The 16,307-nt window shown below is 40.3% G+C and overlaps 1 protein-coding gene across 1 annotated transcript in view; it reads right to left on the bottom strand.

The window, feature by feature from the left end:
* The window catches only part of TMEM132B (transmembrane protein 132B), a 193,256-nt gene that overhangs the window by 121,882 nt on the left and 55,067 nt on the right, over positions 1–16,307 (bottom strand). The window contains exon 3 of the mRNA XM_050714283.1: positions 15,186–15,326. Coding sequence (XP_050570240.1) covers positions 15,186–15,326 — 141 coding nt within the window. The remainder of the gene's footprint in view (positions 1–15,185; positions 15,327–16,307) is intronic.

Genomic DNA, 16,307 nt, shown 5'->3' on the forward strand with positions numbered 1-16,307 from the left:
GAAACACTGAGCCATGCATAAGATCAGATCGCAAAATTAAAACAATTTATTGTACTGGAAGTCTCTTCTGTTAGTTTTGGCCAAGTTCCCAGTTCAAGCGATTAGTGAAACCACAGAAATACTAATTAGCAGTGCAGGGATCCTCAGAACTTCCAGTGTTTGTGTTCATGGTGTATTAACAAGTAGACTGACCATGTTCATCTTAAAATTACTGTCTGCTCTATCACTAATTGTCAAGACAGGAAATCAAATGACCACTTGCAGAAGACAGATAATTTATCCCTGGAAACGTGGAAGCCCACCCTACCACAGCATGCTGTCCGACTGTGGTAATGCAAGGGCTCTCAGAGCAGCCCTCCTCTGCATCACCAACATGCAAAGGTCATTTATCAGATCCTGCACATTCATGAACTCATCCTAAGGATTCCTAGAACTTTTAAGTGTTCCTTCTTTGCTTTCTCTTCTTTTGAATCTAATGAAATTTTCACGATTTTCTATCAGTCATGACAGGCAGAATCTCAATTTCACCTTTAAATTCAAGTTAAACCCTTTTTTAAAATCACCTGACTCCTGGAGTCAGTGACTTAGAATATAAACATTTGAGGACACATGGTAAAAACTGAAAAACTTGTCAATATGTCTCTCCATTACTACTTAATAAGACCCCTCTGTTCCTAAGAATACCAGCATTTACCTAATACTTTATCGTAAATAAGAGGAACTACAGCTGAAATCAACTTTGTTGATTTAACCCACAAAGATCCCACGTATCACACAAGGGATACCTCCGTAGCATTTTGAAAACTTACCAAGGAGCCCAACCACTGGCCCAAGGCTCAGGTGCAGCTGAGGAAACAACTCAGTCCTGAGCGACTCCCCAGCATTTCGGTTTCTGAACAGCCTGCAAGATACCATTTTGCACCTGACCAGAAGTGAACATAAGTGTTCATTCAGAGACCCAATTAAAGCTCAATTTAAAAGAAAATCAAGAGTCAGGTACAGTGTGTGCAAATGAGTAAACCTAATCTGCCCCAGCCTTCTGGGGCACAATCTGTTTCCAGTGTTACTTGCTATCCAGCACCAAGTATACTATTTGCAAATATTAACAAACAAATAAAACTTTCAAGGGCAAGAAATCAAAAGTGGTTAGCGATGAAGGGAAATGGGTCTTTCCTCATGTCATCAGATGACGAGTTGTCTCCTGGCTTTTGTCAAGCATCAGCTACTGGTGTAAATTTTGGGGTTTCACTCCTGATCTCCCAGAATTAAGTGGTGCTACATGCATTAGGAAAGCCCTGCAGCATGAGACCTTCAGAAAGTACACTTTCTGCTTGCGAAACTGCTCAGGAAATGACAGTCGAATTGCTAGCTCCACAGAAAATATCCAAAAAGCTAATTAAAAGGCTCCTCCTAGACTGGGCCCTAACCCTGCCATACCCCAACTGCAACATACACTTCATATTCCAGAAGGCATCTCCCACATAATGGTTTAGCAACCTACTCTGTTGCCAGGAATAGAAAAGTACATCAGACTTGAGCAATTAAGTTTTTCTGTGCTACATAAGCTGGAGAAGAACCACACAAAGAAAATAGCAGCACAGAAAACGAACAGGATGGATTACAGGCATCAGCATTAGCAGATAAATAGTTTCTTTCTTTCATTCAATAATATATTTGGAGGAATAAAGCTTGTGCTGACAAAGAAAAATGTAACAAGCAGGACTACAAATAAACTTGCAGTTAGCATTCATTTTATCACAGAGAGTTCCAAATTCAATTTAGGATTCACATTTTGCAGGAAATTTCTACATAGGTCACAGACATATCCTACAATTTAGGGTCAACATGAACCTTTAAATTGCATTTTATTTGAAATAGGGGGACAGATGTGGTTAAAGAAGGTCAGGCATGCCAAAAACATTCTATTTTTGTATTTAAGCATGAGGTACTAGTGGGGGAAAACAAGAACAAAGAATAAACTGGGGCTTTTGTGTATTACTCAGCTTTGTTAAAAAATTCCTTATGTATAGAATGAAAAGGTACTAGAATCTAATCAACCGCTCACAGCAGGAATCCAAAAGTACCACTTACGGTGTGCAGCAGATTGATATATAATCATGGCTGAAACAGAATTATAGCTCACATCAACACATGACTTCTGCTGATCTCCGCTGGAGCTTGAGGGTGGAGGAAGAGGCAGAGGGAGGAAGTCCAGCAGACATACCCCTCAACACAGAAGTAAAACATAAGGACTGACAGCCAAACCAGAAGCTCCGTGAATTCACTGAATTGCAAGAGGCAAAAGCACAAATTATCCCACTGCAGGTGATCAATTCCTTGTTCCATGCAACTGGTTCAAAGGAGTCCTGCTCCCACCCATCCAGTTCTCCAGCTCTTTATGATATTTATTGTTATTATAAAAAAAAAAGGATCAGAGAATTTGTTCTGTAAAACACAAAGAATGGAGTTTTACAGTGTTTTTATACACTTGTAGAAAAAATAAATGCTCAAGTGCCTGGGCATCTCCAAATCAACACAAATCTGCTGGTATTTTAAACTTCTAAATATTCTTGATGTGTTTTTTTTTTTCTTCCTCCACCATAGTCTTTTTGGAACATGCATATGTTCATCTGGCTTGGAGCAACAATATACGTAAAACATTAATAATTAGAAAATAAAAGTTGTACTAACAGCACACTGAAACAGGAGGAGAGCTCCAGCCCTGCACTTGGCCCATTCTGCTCTGCTGTTGAACCCCTATAAAATGAAAGGGCCGCTCCTGCATCCATCCAGGAATGACCACCTCTGCTCCATCACGTGCCATGATATAAGCCACACTTACCCAGCTGGAGTGAATATTCTGAGAAACTTGGGAAGATAGAGCAAGGGAAGTGTTGGCTGCAACCACCAAGAAAAGTATTTTTTATGTTTTACCTATGACAGCCCTCTTCACAGAGGCCAAGGACTGATACTACCCCAATGATAGCATTATTTCATAAAGCTTTGGACACAGTCAATAGAAATGTTTTGGAGGGATGAAGAATATACTGCGATGACGACTTGAAGTTCTCCTTTCCTGTCTCTTTATAATGAATGAAAAAAATAGATGTTCCAGTGTGCACAGGGAACAGAGTACTTGTACCTAGCTAAATCAGATGGTGGACTGGACTGGGATAGACAGATCCTATTTCATGCAAGTAAATAAGTGACAAGTTTTCCATGTTACTGAACACCAAGAAGCTCTTAGTTTCAAATACCTAGATTACTGGCCAGATTTCAAAGGAACTCAGGAACCCATTAAATAAAAAAAATAAAAAAAAGTGAAATAAAGGCATACAAACCAGAGTGGACAGATGCTCTTTGGCTTTGTGAACTTCAGCTGAGGCTCTGTAATGAGCTCTCCAAGATCCTGGCCCTGAACCAAGTACGAGTCCACTGAGACCTTCTGAAGAGAGTCCTGCATGTGCACTCCGCCTAACGCAGTCAATGCCAGAGACAGAAAAGACTTTGGGGAATACTGTAGTACTGATTAAAACACAATTAATAAACAACAGAGAAAGAATGACAACTGGTAATCAAATGAGAATGTTCAGTATATGTCAGAATTGAAAACAGAGAGTAAGGATGGAAACAATTTCCCTTAAAAACTGTTTTTAAGATACATATTTTTTCTACTTCAGATAAAAATCTCATCCTTCTGCAAACTGCAGGATTACAAGATCCATTTCCCCAACAACCCAGGGTGAAGGCACACACCGATAATGTGGGAAAACCAGCCTATGAACTACCTGAACCATTGTTTTTCAACTGCTATATCTGCACTAAGTTTATACAGAAGCAAATGGAAAACCCAATTAACACATTTTCAGCAGCTCAGGTAAGTTAGTAAGGGCAACAATCAGCAAAGCAGGCTCAGTATTTCCAAGGACTATCACTCCACTAAGCTATGTCATGAACCAAGGCAAAAGCTGTTGTATCCCAGAGAACAGTTCCAGCAGAGGAATCCTACCAATGATGAACTCTTTAATGGTATCAAAAGAGAAGCCAAAAGTTTTGAAGAAACAAAGCCTTGGATTAACCTCTATTTAATATTTCTCTGATTTACAAGCCTCTGTCTAAGCTAGCCCAGTAACCTCCATGTGTTTTTCAATGCTTCCACAAATATTTTTATCACACAGTTACTGGGGCCTGGTTTAGTTATCTCCCTTGGCACACCTGGCATGCACAATGTGACAAATACAGTTGCATGCCAGTATGTTGCTACAGTTTATCTTCCACAATAAAACTGGTAAAATACAGAGAACACACAGGACCACAAACCTGTAAAATACTCCACCTCTTACGCTACACCATTTTTGGAAGGCTCTTGAAAGAAATTATTTTCTCCTGCAATGTGTTTGGCTGACAGGAGTCTCAAGGTGTTGTTCAATGAGTAAAAACCAGTTTTCACTATTAAGGCATTCACAGCCAGTATGTTCCATACTCATCCTTAACATTTTTATTTTTCTTTAAAATTATTATCTACTTTTTCTTTATGGCAAGCCTCAGGAGTGACAGATGATCCATCAGATTATCTGCTGATTTTTAATGACAGCATTTTGCATTCATTATTCCCTACTTAAATCACTCTTTTTAAAAGAGGAATAACTTATTTCCTCCTCTTGTCACTAGAGAAATTAAAGGGTACACCATTAAGAAGAGTGCTTATCTAACAAAAAGACACACACCAGTCAGATTTAGAAAACCGGCACAGATGAAAATTGCCTAAAAGGGAGAGCAAAAATAGGAATCTGTATCTCCAAATATCTCCGCTCTCCACTCACTAAGATCAATAACTTCTAGAGTTAAATCTCCACACTGAAAAATCCTAAGAGGAAAAACAAAATTTCTTTTTGATTGTGCAATGATGAGGTACCCTTGGCTAAAAAGCTAAAATGTGTTTAACATGTGGGTGATGCAAGATAGCCGCCTTCTTACCTGACAGTAGCAGGGACATTTGCTTGGGGGAGCCTGGCAGCATCAGTCTCATCCCATCAGTTGCAGGAGCACTGTGAAATACGGTACCAGAAGAGTGCAACGCTGGCAGTGCTATTATTGCGGACCAGCTTAACGCAACCTTAGCAAACATAAGCGAGGATCCGTGCTGGCCATCCCCAGCTGAGGGCTGCTCACAGTCTGGGCACAGGCACAGAACCAAACAACGCTGCATCTTTAGACAACACCTGCAGAAGAGCACACCCAACAACAAAGCCTTCCTACAAGAGGCCCTCACTTCTTGAAACTCCGAAGTGCCATGCCTGGCCAAGCTTTTGAGCCCAGTGAGTCCAACAATTTTTGAAAAATCAAAACTTGTTCATTTCTTACACCAATTAAAAAAAAAAAAAAGAGAGAGAAAGAAAAAGGAATTTGGAGTTTGAGAGATCAAGCTATTGACAGTTGGTTTAGTTGGACAGCCTGGAGGACCAGGGAACTTGCAAAAGTGCCCGAGTCTCCATTTACAGATTCATCACACTAACGGACATGCAAGGGCTCTCAGCTTAAACCTGACTTAACATTCTTCTCAAGGAAACAATGAGGTTTAAAAGTAAAAAAAAAAAAAAAAAAAATCATATACTGACACTGACAGAAGCATCTGCCAATTTCCACTCAGCTTACTTTTTCATTTTGCAAGAGTTACATTATAGGCTTCAAAAATAAACACTAAGTTATAAACACAGGTGAGGAATATCAATGGCAAAATGACTGAAAAATTCTAACTAAAGCAAAAAATAATTCATGCAAAGTTAATGCTGGGACATTTTATAATGTATTTGGCATGGAGGATTCAAATAAATGAAAGTAGCAAACTTAATATTTGCTTGTCTAGCAACAACACCTCCTAACAATAAAATGAGTTTAAATTTTGGCTAAATGCCTAATAAATGAGTTGTTAGCTTTGGTACTTTAATGCACTGGCTGGTAAGTAAGCAAGTCAACACATCTCAAATGGAATTCCAATGTGTTCAGGAGGCTCTGCTACAAGTCAAACTCATAAATTGGTAAAGGTGGGAATTAAACATGCCTCAAATACCAGCTCTCTGATTTCATATTCATTCAATAATCTTTTCTAGTCCTATTCTATCAAAGAACAATCCAATTATGGCTCTTAAATCTCTGTGTACAGTTGCCAAAAATAATTCCTTAGCAACATTTCTAATACACTCAGGTACATTTCTGTGCTATAGAAGAGTTCAATTTCTGATTTCCACAATATTTTCAAGTGTGACACACTAATGCCTCTTATTATATATAGTGTGGCTTACCATCAAGACCTACATTTTCCACACAATGTATCTCTAATTGCTGACTCCAATTACCTCCTTTATCATTACTGGCATCAACAGAACCAAGGTAGATACTTGAAAGCAAGTAGGTACTTAAGTGGCACCCTACATAAAGATGGTCTTCTGAATCTAGATTTAAGTTTGCCAGAAGAAGGGGTTTTGTAACTGGGAAAATGTGAGTAAGTAGGGCGTTTACAGAAGAATCAGCTAACACTTGTGGCACCATGTTTTGATCATGTCTTCTCCCTCCTTCTGTAATCTCCATAAGGCTCGTTGAAACTCTGCCATCAGTGAGGCAATCTTAGACATCTAGAGGCGCTACTCAGAAACCTAAACATGTGCAGACCCCGCGTTTAGTAGTGACTAAGAACAGTGTTTCCCAGGTATTCGGATCAGCATACACCCAATAAAAGTCTTCTTCAAGTCTAAGTTGTCAAGGGAAAAAAACATAAAATAAAAACAACTGTGACCGAATTAGGAAAACAAACCCCAAAATCCAGCACATTTTCACTGTTGTTCCTTGCGTCAGAACATCTGCTATGAGAGCGGTGAGTTCAGCAGCCATGCTTACATGGGCTTCGTCACTCAGTCTTAAATTATCAACTAAGCACAGCTGGATTATGCATACACATCTCTGTAAAGTTTTAGAAATTTTCCAGAATTGTACAGACTTCTGTCATGGACCTCTGGTGATAGCTCACATGCAATCATCCACATGGCCATTAAAGCAGACTGGTAGAGACCAAGAAAAGCCCATCGACTTTTGAATATGCCGTAACTCCCTTTGGCATCCTGTATGGAAAAAGCATGCAAGCACCAATGGATGAATAACTATTTGAACAGTCATTCACTCATCAGCATGCATTTGATATTTGCTCCCAGCATCCCTGCTATACTCTTGCAGTCCTAATTATGCAGACTATCCTACCCTGAAATTAAACCTTCCCAACTGTTACATTAATATTAAGATTCACATCTAGGAATGATATACCCAAAATGAAGCTAATTAGGTCAAATTAAAAAACAAGACTCGTTTCAGAATGATTGGGCTCATCTTTCAGAAGAAATGTCACTCAGAATAGGCTTTGAATCAAGTTTTGTGGAGCACATTTGTGAAGAGATTATTTACGTAAAGCACCATCGAGTTCCACTGATATTTTTTGTGTGCTTTAACCCTAATTATATACGAAAGCAAAATCGGATATTAAAAAATGGCTTCCATTTTCCTTACACCTTGTAGACTGCCAATACAGAAAAAGGAGATCAAAATTGAAAGGGCTGAAATAAAAAGCTCAAAGCTCGTCTGTCCAACCACTGCTAGAAGCAGGAATGAGACTTCTGAAAAAAAGTCTTAAGCCACAAGCACAGCTGACCAACAAATGGCTGACCGATCGAGTTGAACTAGGAACCAGAACTGACTCTTCTAAGCCAAGGATCACAACTGCTCCTTCTCTCATGATAAGATCTGCTATTTGTCCTATTTTTTTCCCATTGCTACCAAAAAGCTGGAGAACAGGGTGCAACATGGGACTTGCTACTTCTCAGCACATCCTTTCCACACCCCAGGAGCTCTAACTTTTCTTCAGTTTGAGTCTTTTACATTCCTCGGTCCCATGCTCACCAAGATCCCTACAAATAGTGCAAGTCTGACTCTCCTCCTGTAACATCACACCCAGCCTGCACAAAGACAGGGCTCTACTGATGTATTTTTTGAGGCATAACCAAATCTTCTAAGCAAGATGCAAATTTTATAAGCTAAAAAGGGATTTTTCCCATTTACTGTATGCCAGTTAGGCAAACACCAACAGAAGGAATTTTCTGACTATTTCTGTATTTACACAAAACTTTTAACTAGCATGGCAAGTCAAAACTTTATCAACTGTTAGTTGATAGAGGTAGAGATACTGTTAGAGGCATTTTCATGCCTCTGTACGGTATCATCTTACTCCACCAAATACATGTGAATACTACTGAGTTCTTCCAACAACACGTTTCTCATTTTCCAAATTTTCAAGACAATGGTGTATTTACCTTGTCGAGGTTTCTTGCTGTACAGGTTTTTCCAACTATCAAAGGTATATTTGTTCAAAAACATTTCCTTGGGTCATGATAAAGGTACTATATCAGCACAATAAGGATGCAATAAGACGAGCCACTATGTCACTACCTTCTTGGATGTGTGAACCTGGGTAAGGAAGCAATTACCTGGACTACCAGTCAGTAATCTCTCTGACCCATCTCTGCTGGAGACTTCACCAGAGCAGCAGTGAGCCTAACTAAGAAAGAGACAAAAACAGCCATCTGAAAGAGGTGGCTGGCCAGGAGAGAATTCATGTGGTTACCAGGCTATTAGGCTCCCAACAGGAGATGGACAGGCAATTTCATCGTTCTCAGCCTTGAATGAAAAGAAACAAACAAACAAACAAACCACCCTCCAGAAATGATACATTGCCATTTGATTCTAGAACCACAGCTTTCCACAGTAAGCAGTCCTTCCTACTGCTGTTAATTTGTCTATTATTTTTTTATGTCCTCTTTAAGTTACTGAGAGGTGTCAGTGCTTTTATCTCACAGAAACATTTCCAAGCAGGCTTAGATTCTTTTATACAAAAAGGAATACCTGTAAAGAATAAAGGTTAGTTAAAATTCTTCTAACTCGGGTTTTCTTTGTGACTCTTCTGAGTCATTTATGTTTGAAAATGTGTGTGGATGCTTCTCACTGGAACACTCTTTGCACAAAGCAGAGCAGAACTCCATCACTCATAATAGAGGTCACAACCTTAAAACTGGTGCATTAAAGATAAAATTCCCTTCATCAATGGCTCAAGAGACAGGGCTGTCTTGGGGTCTGGCCAAAGGCCAGAGAATGAACTCCTGCAGGATTTATAGGCCATGTGCACTTTACATTCAAAGCACATTTCTTTGCCCATGACACTTCTGACCTAAGGAAAGCAGCAAGTGCATAAGAATAGGAGAGAAACGCCCAAGGCAGTACACCGCACCACGTCGTCTATGACTTCTATGACTTCTGTCCACACCTTAAGCACCGCTTTTTTTAAAAAAAAAAAAAAAAAAAAAAAAAAGGCAAAACTTTCCTTTCCAAAGATCCGAGTATGGCTTTTGTGGTGGATATAGGCACTAAAGCAGAGGCTGACTGCTTCACCTCCCTCCGACCAGCCTGGCAGGAGGTGACAGCCATCAGCTTTCCCTTCCCCGTTTCCCAGCTTTTTCCCTCAGCTCTTCGCTATTGTGTTTTATTTGCTCCCTCTGCTCCTCTTACGCATTCACTTCAGTACTGTGTGAACTTGATGGCATCCAGCCCACTGCCTTTGCACGGGCCTAAAATAAGACAGCGAGAGGGTCTGGCTGTAGCAGTTACTGCTCTTTTGTGTAGAGCAACACATGCAATTGATCTTCTGTCAGGCAACTGTTGTTGCTGATGGCACTTTACACACTCAGTGTCCCAGGGCCAAGCAAGTTCCTTTGGCAATGAACACATCTCAGCGTTTCACTCCATGTTCTGGTGCCTTCCCCAGTGTCATTAACAGCATGCTGCCGTGTACTACAGCAGGCTGCAGCCCTTTATGGTCTTAATGGTCGTAGCGAAGCAACCCAACTCCTCGCTGTAGCTTCAGCACACCCCATGCCGTACCACCCAAGGGCACAGACACAACCAAGCTGCGTCCTCAGGTGGCCAAATCACGGCAGTAAGGAGCTCAGCAAACCACCAGAACCGGAGCAGGCTCTGGTCGGGGACAGTACGCTCTCTGCAGCATGCTGCCCTTCCTTGAGGCCCATGAGCTGTGACCCGCATTTGTACGTCATTCTGAAGCACAGACCAGCAGGGAATTCAGTGCACAAACACCTCCACAAGGAATGTCCGATGCACATCCCGGGCACCCAGGTGGATGCTTGTCTACTGCCCTCGGCAAGGCAGGGACTGGAGCAGTGGTGGGAGAGTAGGAAACGTGGGGAGCAGCTCTTGTTCCGAGGGACAGGAGCCTCTCAAGGCTGTCTGTCAATGGGAGGAGGGAGAGGAGACAGCCTCAGCTCTTATTTTTTATCCACAGCTTTAAAAACAAAATCAACTGATACAACATTTTTGCTCATTCATCAGCTCCAACAGTATGTATTTACTTTAAATAAATATATGCCCATATCTTAACTGGCAGGCAACTTTTCATCGTCCTTTTGAGTGATATTTCTGGTTCAAAGGGTATTCCCAAGCACAGGAAAAGACGTGAATTATTTCAAAATAGGAGGTTATATTTACATACCTATAAATACATGAAACAACTGTTTTTCCTGATTTAAAGATATATATATATATATGCACATATTGCAATTATAATTTTATAAAGTCATTTAAATTTTGTGAATTCATTAAAGACCTTTGAAAATAGTAAAGAAATGGAACGATCATTACAGAATCTTAATTTTTTATTCAAGTTTAAAGATAGATGATGTCAAATGCCAAACAGTCGAGCTGGTCTGCATCAATTTTAAAAAAAAATCTAAATTTCCAGGCAACAGAATAAATAGTTCTGATGGAAACTTAAAGAAATCCCTCTGAAGGTTTCACCCTCCCTACTTCTTCTTTCTGAGTCTCTCTCATGCAAGTTTAATTTATGCAGTGATGGATATCCTGACAGATAGAAGCTGCATTGTAGACATGGAGATAAAATAATCCCTAAGTGAGAAGAACCAGTTTGGTCACAGTAACACTATACTCAGCACTGTGGGTAAAATCAGTGCTATTAACTTTGGCAGTTAGCATAAATATTAACTTTGCCAGTTAGCACAAATATAACCTTTCTGATTAAAGTACTAGTTTGTCATAGAATCAGACTCTCCTCACCTAGTTAATAATCCAATAGAACATAAGGATGCTTTTCCTGAGTAAGGATAATGATCTCTTTACATACTCCTTTCCAAAGCAGAATTCCAACTTTCCAGCCTAAATTTTTGTGCTTGTCATTCCTGAATCAAAGGTCAGGTCACGTTATTTTTTGTTCTCCAGCTTTCCAGCAAGAAGAAACTCAGCACCATGAAATACGTTGCAAAGTGGGGCCCCTTCAAATGAGATTGCCAATGATCTTAAATAACCTTATCATATAAAATGCAGAATCACTCTGGCAGAATCAATCCGTTCCTGATACTCCATTCTTCCAGATATTAGCACTGAGTTATGGGGTACAGCAGCTTGCCAAAGACAGACCACGCTCTCAGGGTGTCATTTCAAGCCCTCTCGCCCTAGTTCTGCTGCAGCCTAACTTGTAGATATATTCCTGAGATGCTGCCAGAGAATTCAGGGTGCAAAGGACAGCGGAACTGCAAGGCTCAACCCATCTTTTGGTAAGTACTGTGAAAAAAAGGCCAACATGCTCTTTACAGAACAGTATTCTGGAAGCCATGAAGGATTTGTGGCTGGTAGACTCCCAGTTGTTGACCTTCTATCTATTTGAAAAGCATTTCTTGCAATAACTCAACATTTAGCCCTACACCATAGCGTAAAATCCCAGTCCCTCACAAAAGCTATTCTGCGTGGAATGCTGAAAGCACTTGGCTTCTATTGAAGCCCACCAGCCCTGATTTCCTCAGCTCCTTGCAAGATGCACTCTGTGCTCAGTGCAGAAATCCATAGAGATCCTTTCCTATGGCACAGAAGTACTGGGTCCCAGCTGCAGGCACCATGTAGAAGTATCTGTACTTGAAGTAGAAACTGTGTCTTCTGGAAACAAAGCACGCTTCTGATTCAACTAGCCCTACCAAAATGAGATTCATGAAGTTCTGCCCCAAGCAGAGAATACAAGGGAGAATAAATGCACATGACAACAATCATTCTCCTCACTCACTGAGCTGCCAAAAAGCTCCTTTGAGATGACAGCAGTAAGGGCAAATTAAGACTCCACACAGATCAGAATAGGTGTGTGCAATATACTTGTGTGTATTTAAAATAAATCTCTTCTTTTTATGCTCTTTGTTCAACTACATTATCAAAAAGAGGTTTTAAATACAAGCTTATGGGACTACTAAAGAAGTGAATTTATGAATGTATTCCTAACAAAACACACTCTAGAAAGCTTTAATCTATGAATTGTGACAACCTTGGACAAAATGGATTTTTAATAGAATATAATGTAAACTGCCTGTAACATTGTGATAAGGATATTTTTTTTTAAGTAATGCACAGAAAAGGCATGATGCACTCTGCATGAAAGGAGGAAAGGTCTTAATTTAAAGCATTTTAATGAACACACAATTTGCATAGGAAAATGTGAGAAATGGAGATGAAAAACTCACGATAACACTGCAGAGGGGAGAAGGAGAAGGAGAAAGATTAGAAAAGTAAGCGAATTTGAAAAGGCTCCCACCGATAAGAGCGGCTAAAGGGAACAGAGCCCGGACGACAAACACGTGAGAGCCCAGCACCGCTGTTCTCCCAGCAGGCCGTGTCTGTTGGTGGCTCTTATCAGTCGCACACTGGGGAAGAAAGAGCAATCGAAGTGCAAAGCAGCGGAGAACAGACCTCTGCGCTAAGGGCAACGAGGATAGTCAGAGATTTCAGCAAACACAGCTGTGGCTTGTGGGAGTTTCTCATTTTTGCCGAACCTCCTGGAGCTGTGTGAGGTGGCCGGGACTTTCAGCCCTGCTGCAAAGCTCAAGGGAGGTTGCAGAACTGTGGAAAATTCGGCAATCTCGTAGAGAAAACTACATGGGCTCGCAGGCCTCAGTCCTGGCTTCGGCACTTCTCTGCCAGCGTAATGTCGGGCGAGTCAGCAGAACTGAAATGACTTCCAGGAGAGAAAAATCTGGCTCCCCTGAGGTAGGAACGATTCTGTTTACTAATAGCTTCTGCTCTGCAATGAAAGAGATTGATCCCGCACTCTCACTCATACATAAACTGCCTTTAATGAAGCTCCTTGAATTACTGAAAGGAGGAGCAGATGAATCAGGTCTAGTGACAGTTTTGCCACATTGACCTTAACAGAAGAAGTTCGAGTCTGCTCATTCAAACAGAGCAGCAGAACCCCCACGTAAACACTTAACGTCCTTTGAAAGAAACAAGAGGGCCACCACTATGACCAAAAAGGCAAATTAAAGTAAAGATCAAAGCTAAATATTTACTCTAAGCACTACAGTATGTGCAAATCTGGAAATGATCTTTCAGCAGTTTTCATTTGCATACTTTAATTAATCCAAAAATATTAAAACTAATCTCACAAAGGAAAGGGTCAAAGTATTAATTAACTTGAGATTTGTTTTTTTTTGAGATTTTTGTGCAGTTTAACAGTTCAACACAAAGCAAAAATCAGTTTTAATAAAAAGTAAGTTACTGCGACAGGTATAATTTCATGGGTTAGTGAAACCACCTACAAGGCAATAGTTTCAGTACTCTCCCTGTTTTTCTGTCTAACTTTACAAAATAGTTACTGAGTTTTGATAACACCAAATGATCTTAAGTCTTCCTTTATCCTCAGCGTTTCACTTTCAAATTGATGCCTTTCCCCCATATTCTAAACAGAATAGAGGTCACAGCTGCTTTAGCAAAAAGCCTGAATGCCACGTTAAGCAGAGAGCAAATACTGCACCACCACCTCGATATCAGCTATCTCAGGTTGAGATTTCACTGCTGGAGCCACCATGTGTCAATTTTTTTCAATTTTTTTTTTTTTTTTTCTTTTTAATGGGGAGGAAGTGTGTGAAACAGGCAATGAACTGAAATGTTTGCCTGACATTTCATGCCAGAAAGCTCTGTAACACTTGACTTAACCAGAGACTGAGAGTGTAGGAATCACCTACCCTCGCTTCATGTGTTCACAGTGCAAATACTGTGTCCTGCTCAGTCACCTCCACTCTCTGCATCTTTACTGGAGAGAAACGGGCACTTTTTGCTTGCTATTACTGGTCCTGTTTTACACATCCAACAGGACTCTCACCTTAACAGAACTCTTTCTGTTGCTAGAAAGAAAACCCATGGTAAATAGTCTTCACCTCAACACGTGTGCTGCAGGTACCCAGAGCTAGGTGGGATTCATTTGTTCTTCAAATACAGCTTCAGAAATCAAATAGAATAGAAATGCCCTTTGCACTCCAAGCCTTTGGCAATGATCTTCCTAGACCTAAACAATGGCTAACAACCATTTTTCTCCCTTAAAGGAGCTTTCAGAAAAGGATGGATGCAGAAGACTCCTCAAATCAAAGTTTTGACATAAAGTTTTATGCTTGTCTAATTATGATACAATTACATGCTAAATGCATGCAGAGTGTACTTAAATGTACAGTAACTGCACAATAATGGAGAGAAATCGCTTGTATTGTCACATACATAATTCTGACTAACAACATAAATTTCTCATTACCTTTGATACAGTTGGTGGGAGCATTACCATAACAAACGTACACAGCATTCATAAGACAGTTCATAGACACTCATAGGTGTTTTGCAGCAGTAATGAATAACACTTAATAGCTATTACTTTTATAGCTTTCAAATAAAGGAGACAGCATTGTCCTATTATTATTCTCCATATTTCTCTATTTTAATCCATCTCTCCCTGTTGGCTTTTTGTCAACAGGAATTCTCCTGCTGCCCCAAAGGCACAAGAAAAGCAAATGTGAGCCAGGATAGTTGGCTGCCTCCAGTTTAATTAGATCATCTACTTCCAAAGCTCAGAAGTGAAACGAAAGGAAAAAAGCTCTAATCACATCACCTATAGCTTTTCCAACAAAGATGAGGAGGAGCAAATGCTGCTGTTAAAAGAGAAATACCACCCCTTAAAGAAGTTACTGTGTCTCTCACAATTATTGTGTCTCGGCACTTCAGCAAGGGTTAATGTGCAAAAGAGCTTGCTGGCTTACCTGCTCTCTGGGTCTGGGTCGTTGTGCACACAGGTGATTGTGGCAGTGGTCCTTGCACTATCCGTCTCTTCTTGAACCCCCCACTGGTCTGCATCACTGACTCTGACGTCCATGATCTTCACGCCTGGGGCTGTCCTAATTCTGTGGGGCAACAACAGGGACCGCTTTAGTCACAGACCCCATACAAATAAATCCAGAGAGGTAAACATGGAAGATGAAAGAGGAAATATTCCCTCTTGCATTAGTAATACACTGATACATTGCAACTCTAAGTCATTCTGCGTTAAAAATATAAAATAGGTCCAATTACTTTAAAGAGATGAAGTATAAGTTTCATTATATGCAAAGCCAGTTAATTTTCAGTTCGAACAATGTGGAAAGAATAAGGATGCTTTCTGCTTCAGTGGCACCAGTTTGATATAAATGAAACAGATGTGACTAAACATAAGTTGATTAATTTGTCGTGTCTGTCCTGCAGTTTAAGATGGAGGATAAGAGCACTGTGATATAAAGTAAATTCTCCTGCTTGCAAACCTTTGGGAGTAAGGTGCCTCTTAATATTAGGGTGATCTGCAAGGAAAAAATGTGCTCCACTGCTCAAAGACCATAACGCAGGAAGAAGAGAGAAGGAATGATATCATATACCCTGGACAGAGGGATGAAAATAATTATGCCATTGCACTGGGATCTATCAAACTGTGCATGCAAAACTTGCTGCTGAAAACACTATGATGCTGACATGAAAAACCTTGATTTCCTAAGCACAGGTAGAGATAAAAGCAGTTCAGTAGTTGTCAAATGTCACCATTTTTTGCCATTTGCTTAAACAAACAAACAAACAAAAAAAGTCCATGCTCCAGTGGGGCTCTGCATTAGGAACAGATTGCCAAGGAATAGAAAACAAACTGCTTTTAATAGCAGGAACTTCATTTGTGCAGCTTGACTCCTGAAACAAGCCTGGGATTTCAACAGGAATGCTGCAAATATGCCTGGAGAACAATTAGGCTGAAAGCAACTGCTGTAGCGCCACATTCACCACTACTGTGACTTAATTAATTAAAAGGAAAGCCAAGAGGGACCTCTTAGTTGTATGGTGGAATGAAACAGCACTGCTGCGACATG

Source organism: Cygnus atratus, chromosome 17 (assembly GCF_013377495.2).
Source record: "Cygnus atratus isolate AKBS03 ecotype Queensland, Australia chromosome 17, CAtr_DNAZoo_HiC_assembly, whole genome shotgun sequence".
NCBI classification, from domain to species: Eukaryota; Metazoa; Chordata; class Aves; order Anseriformes; family Anatidae; genus Cygnus; species Cygnus atratus.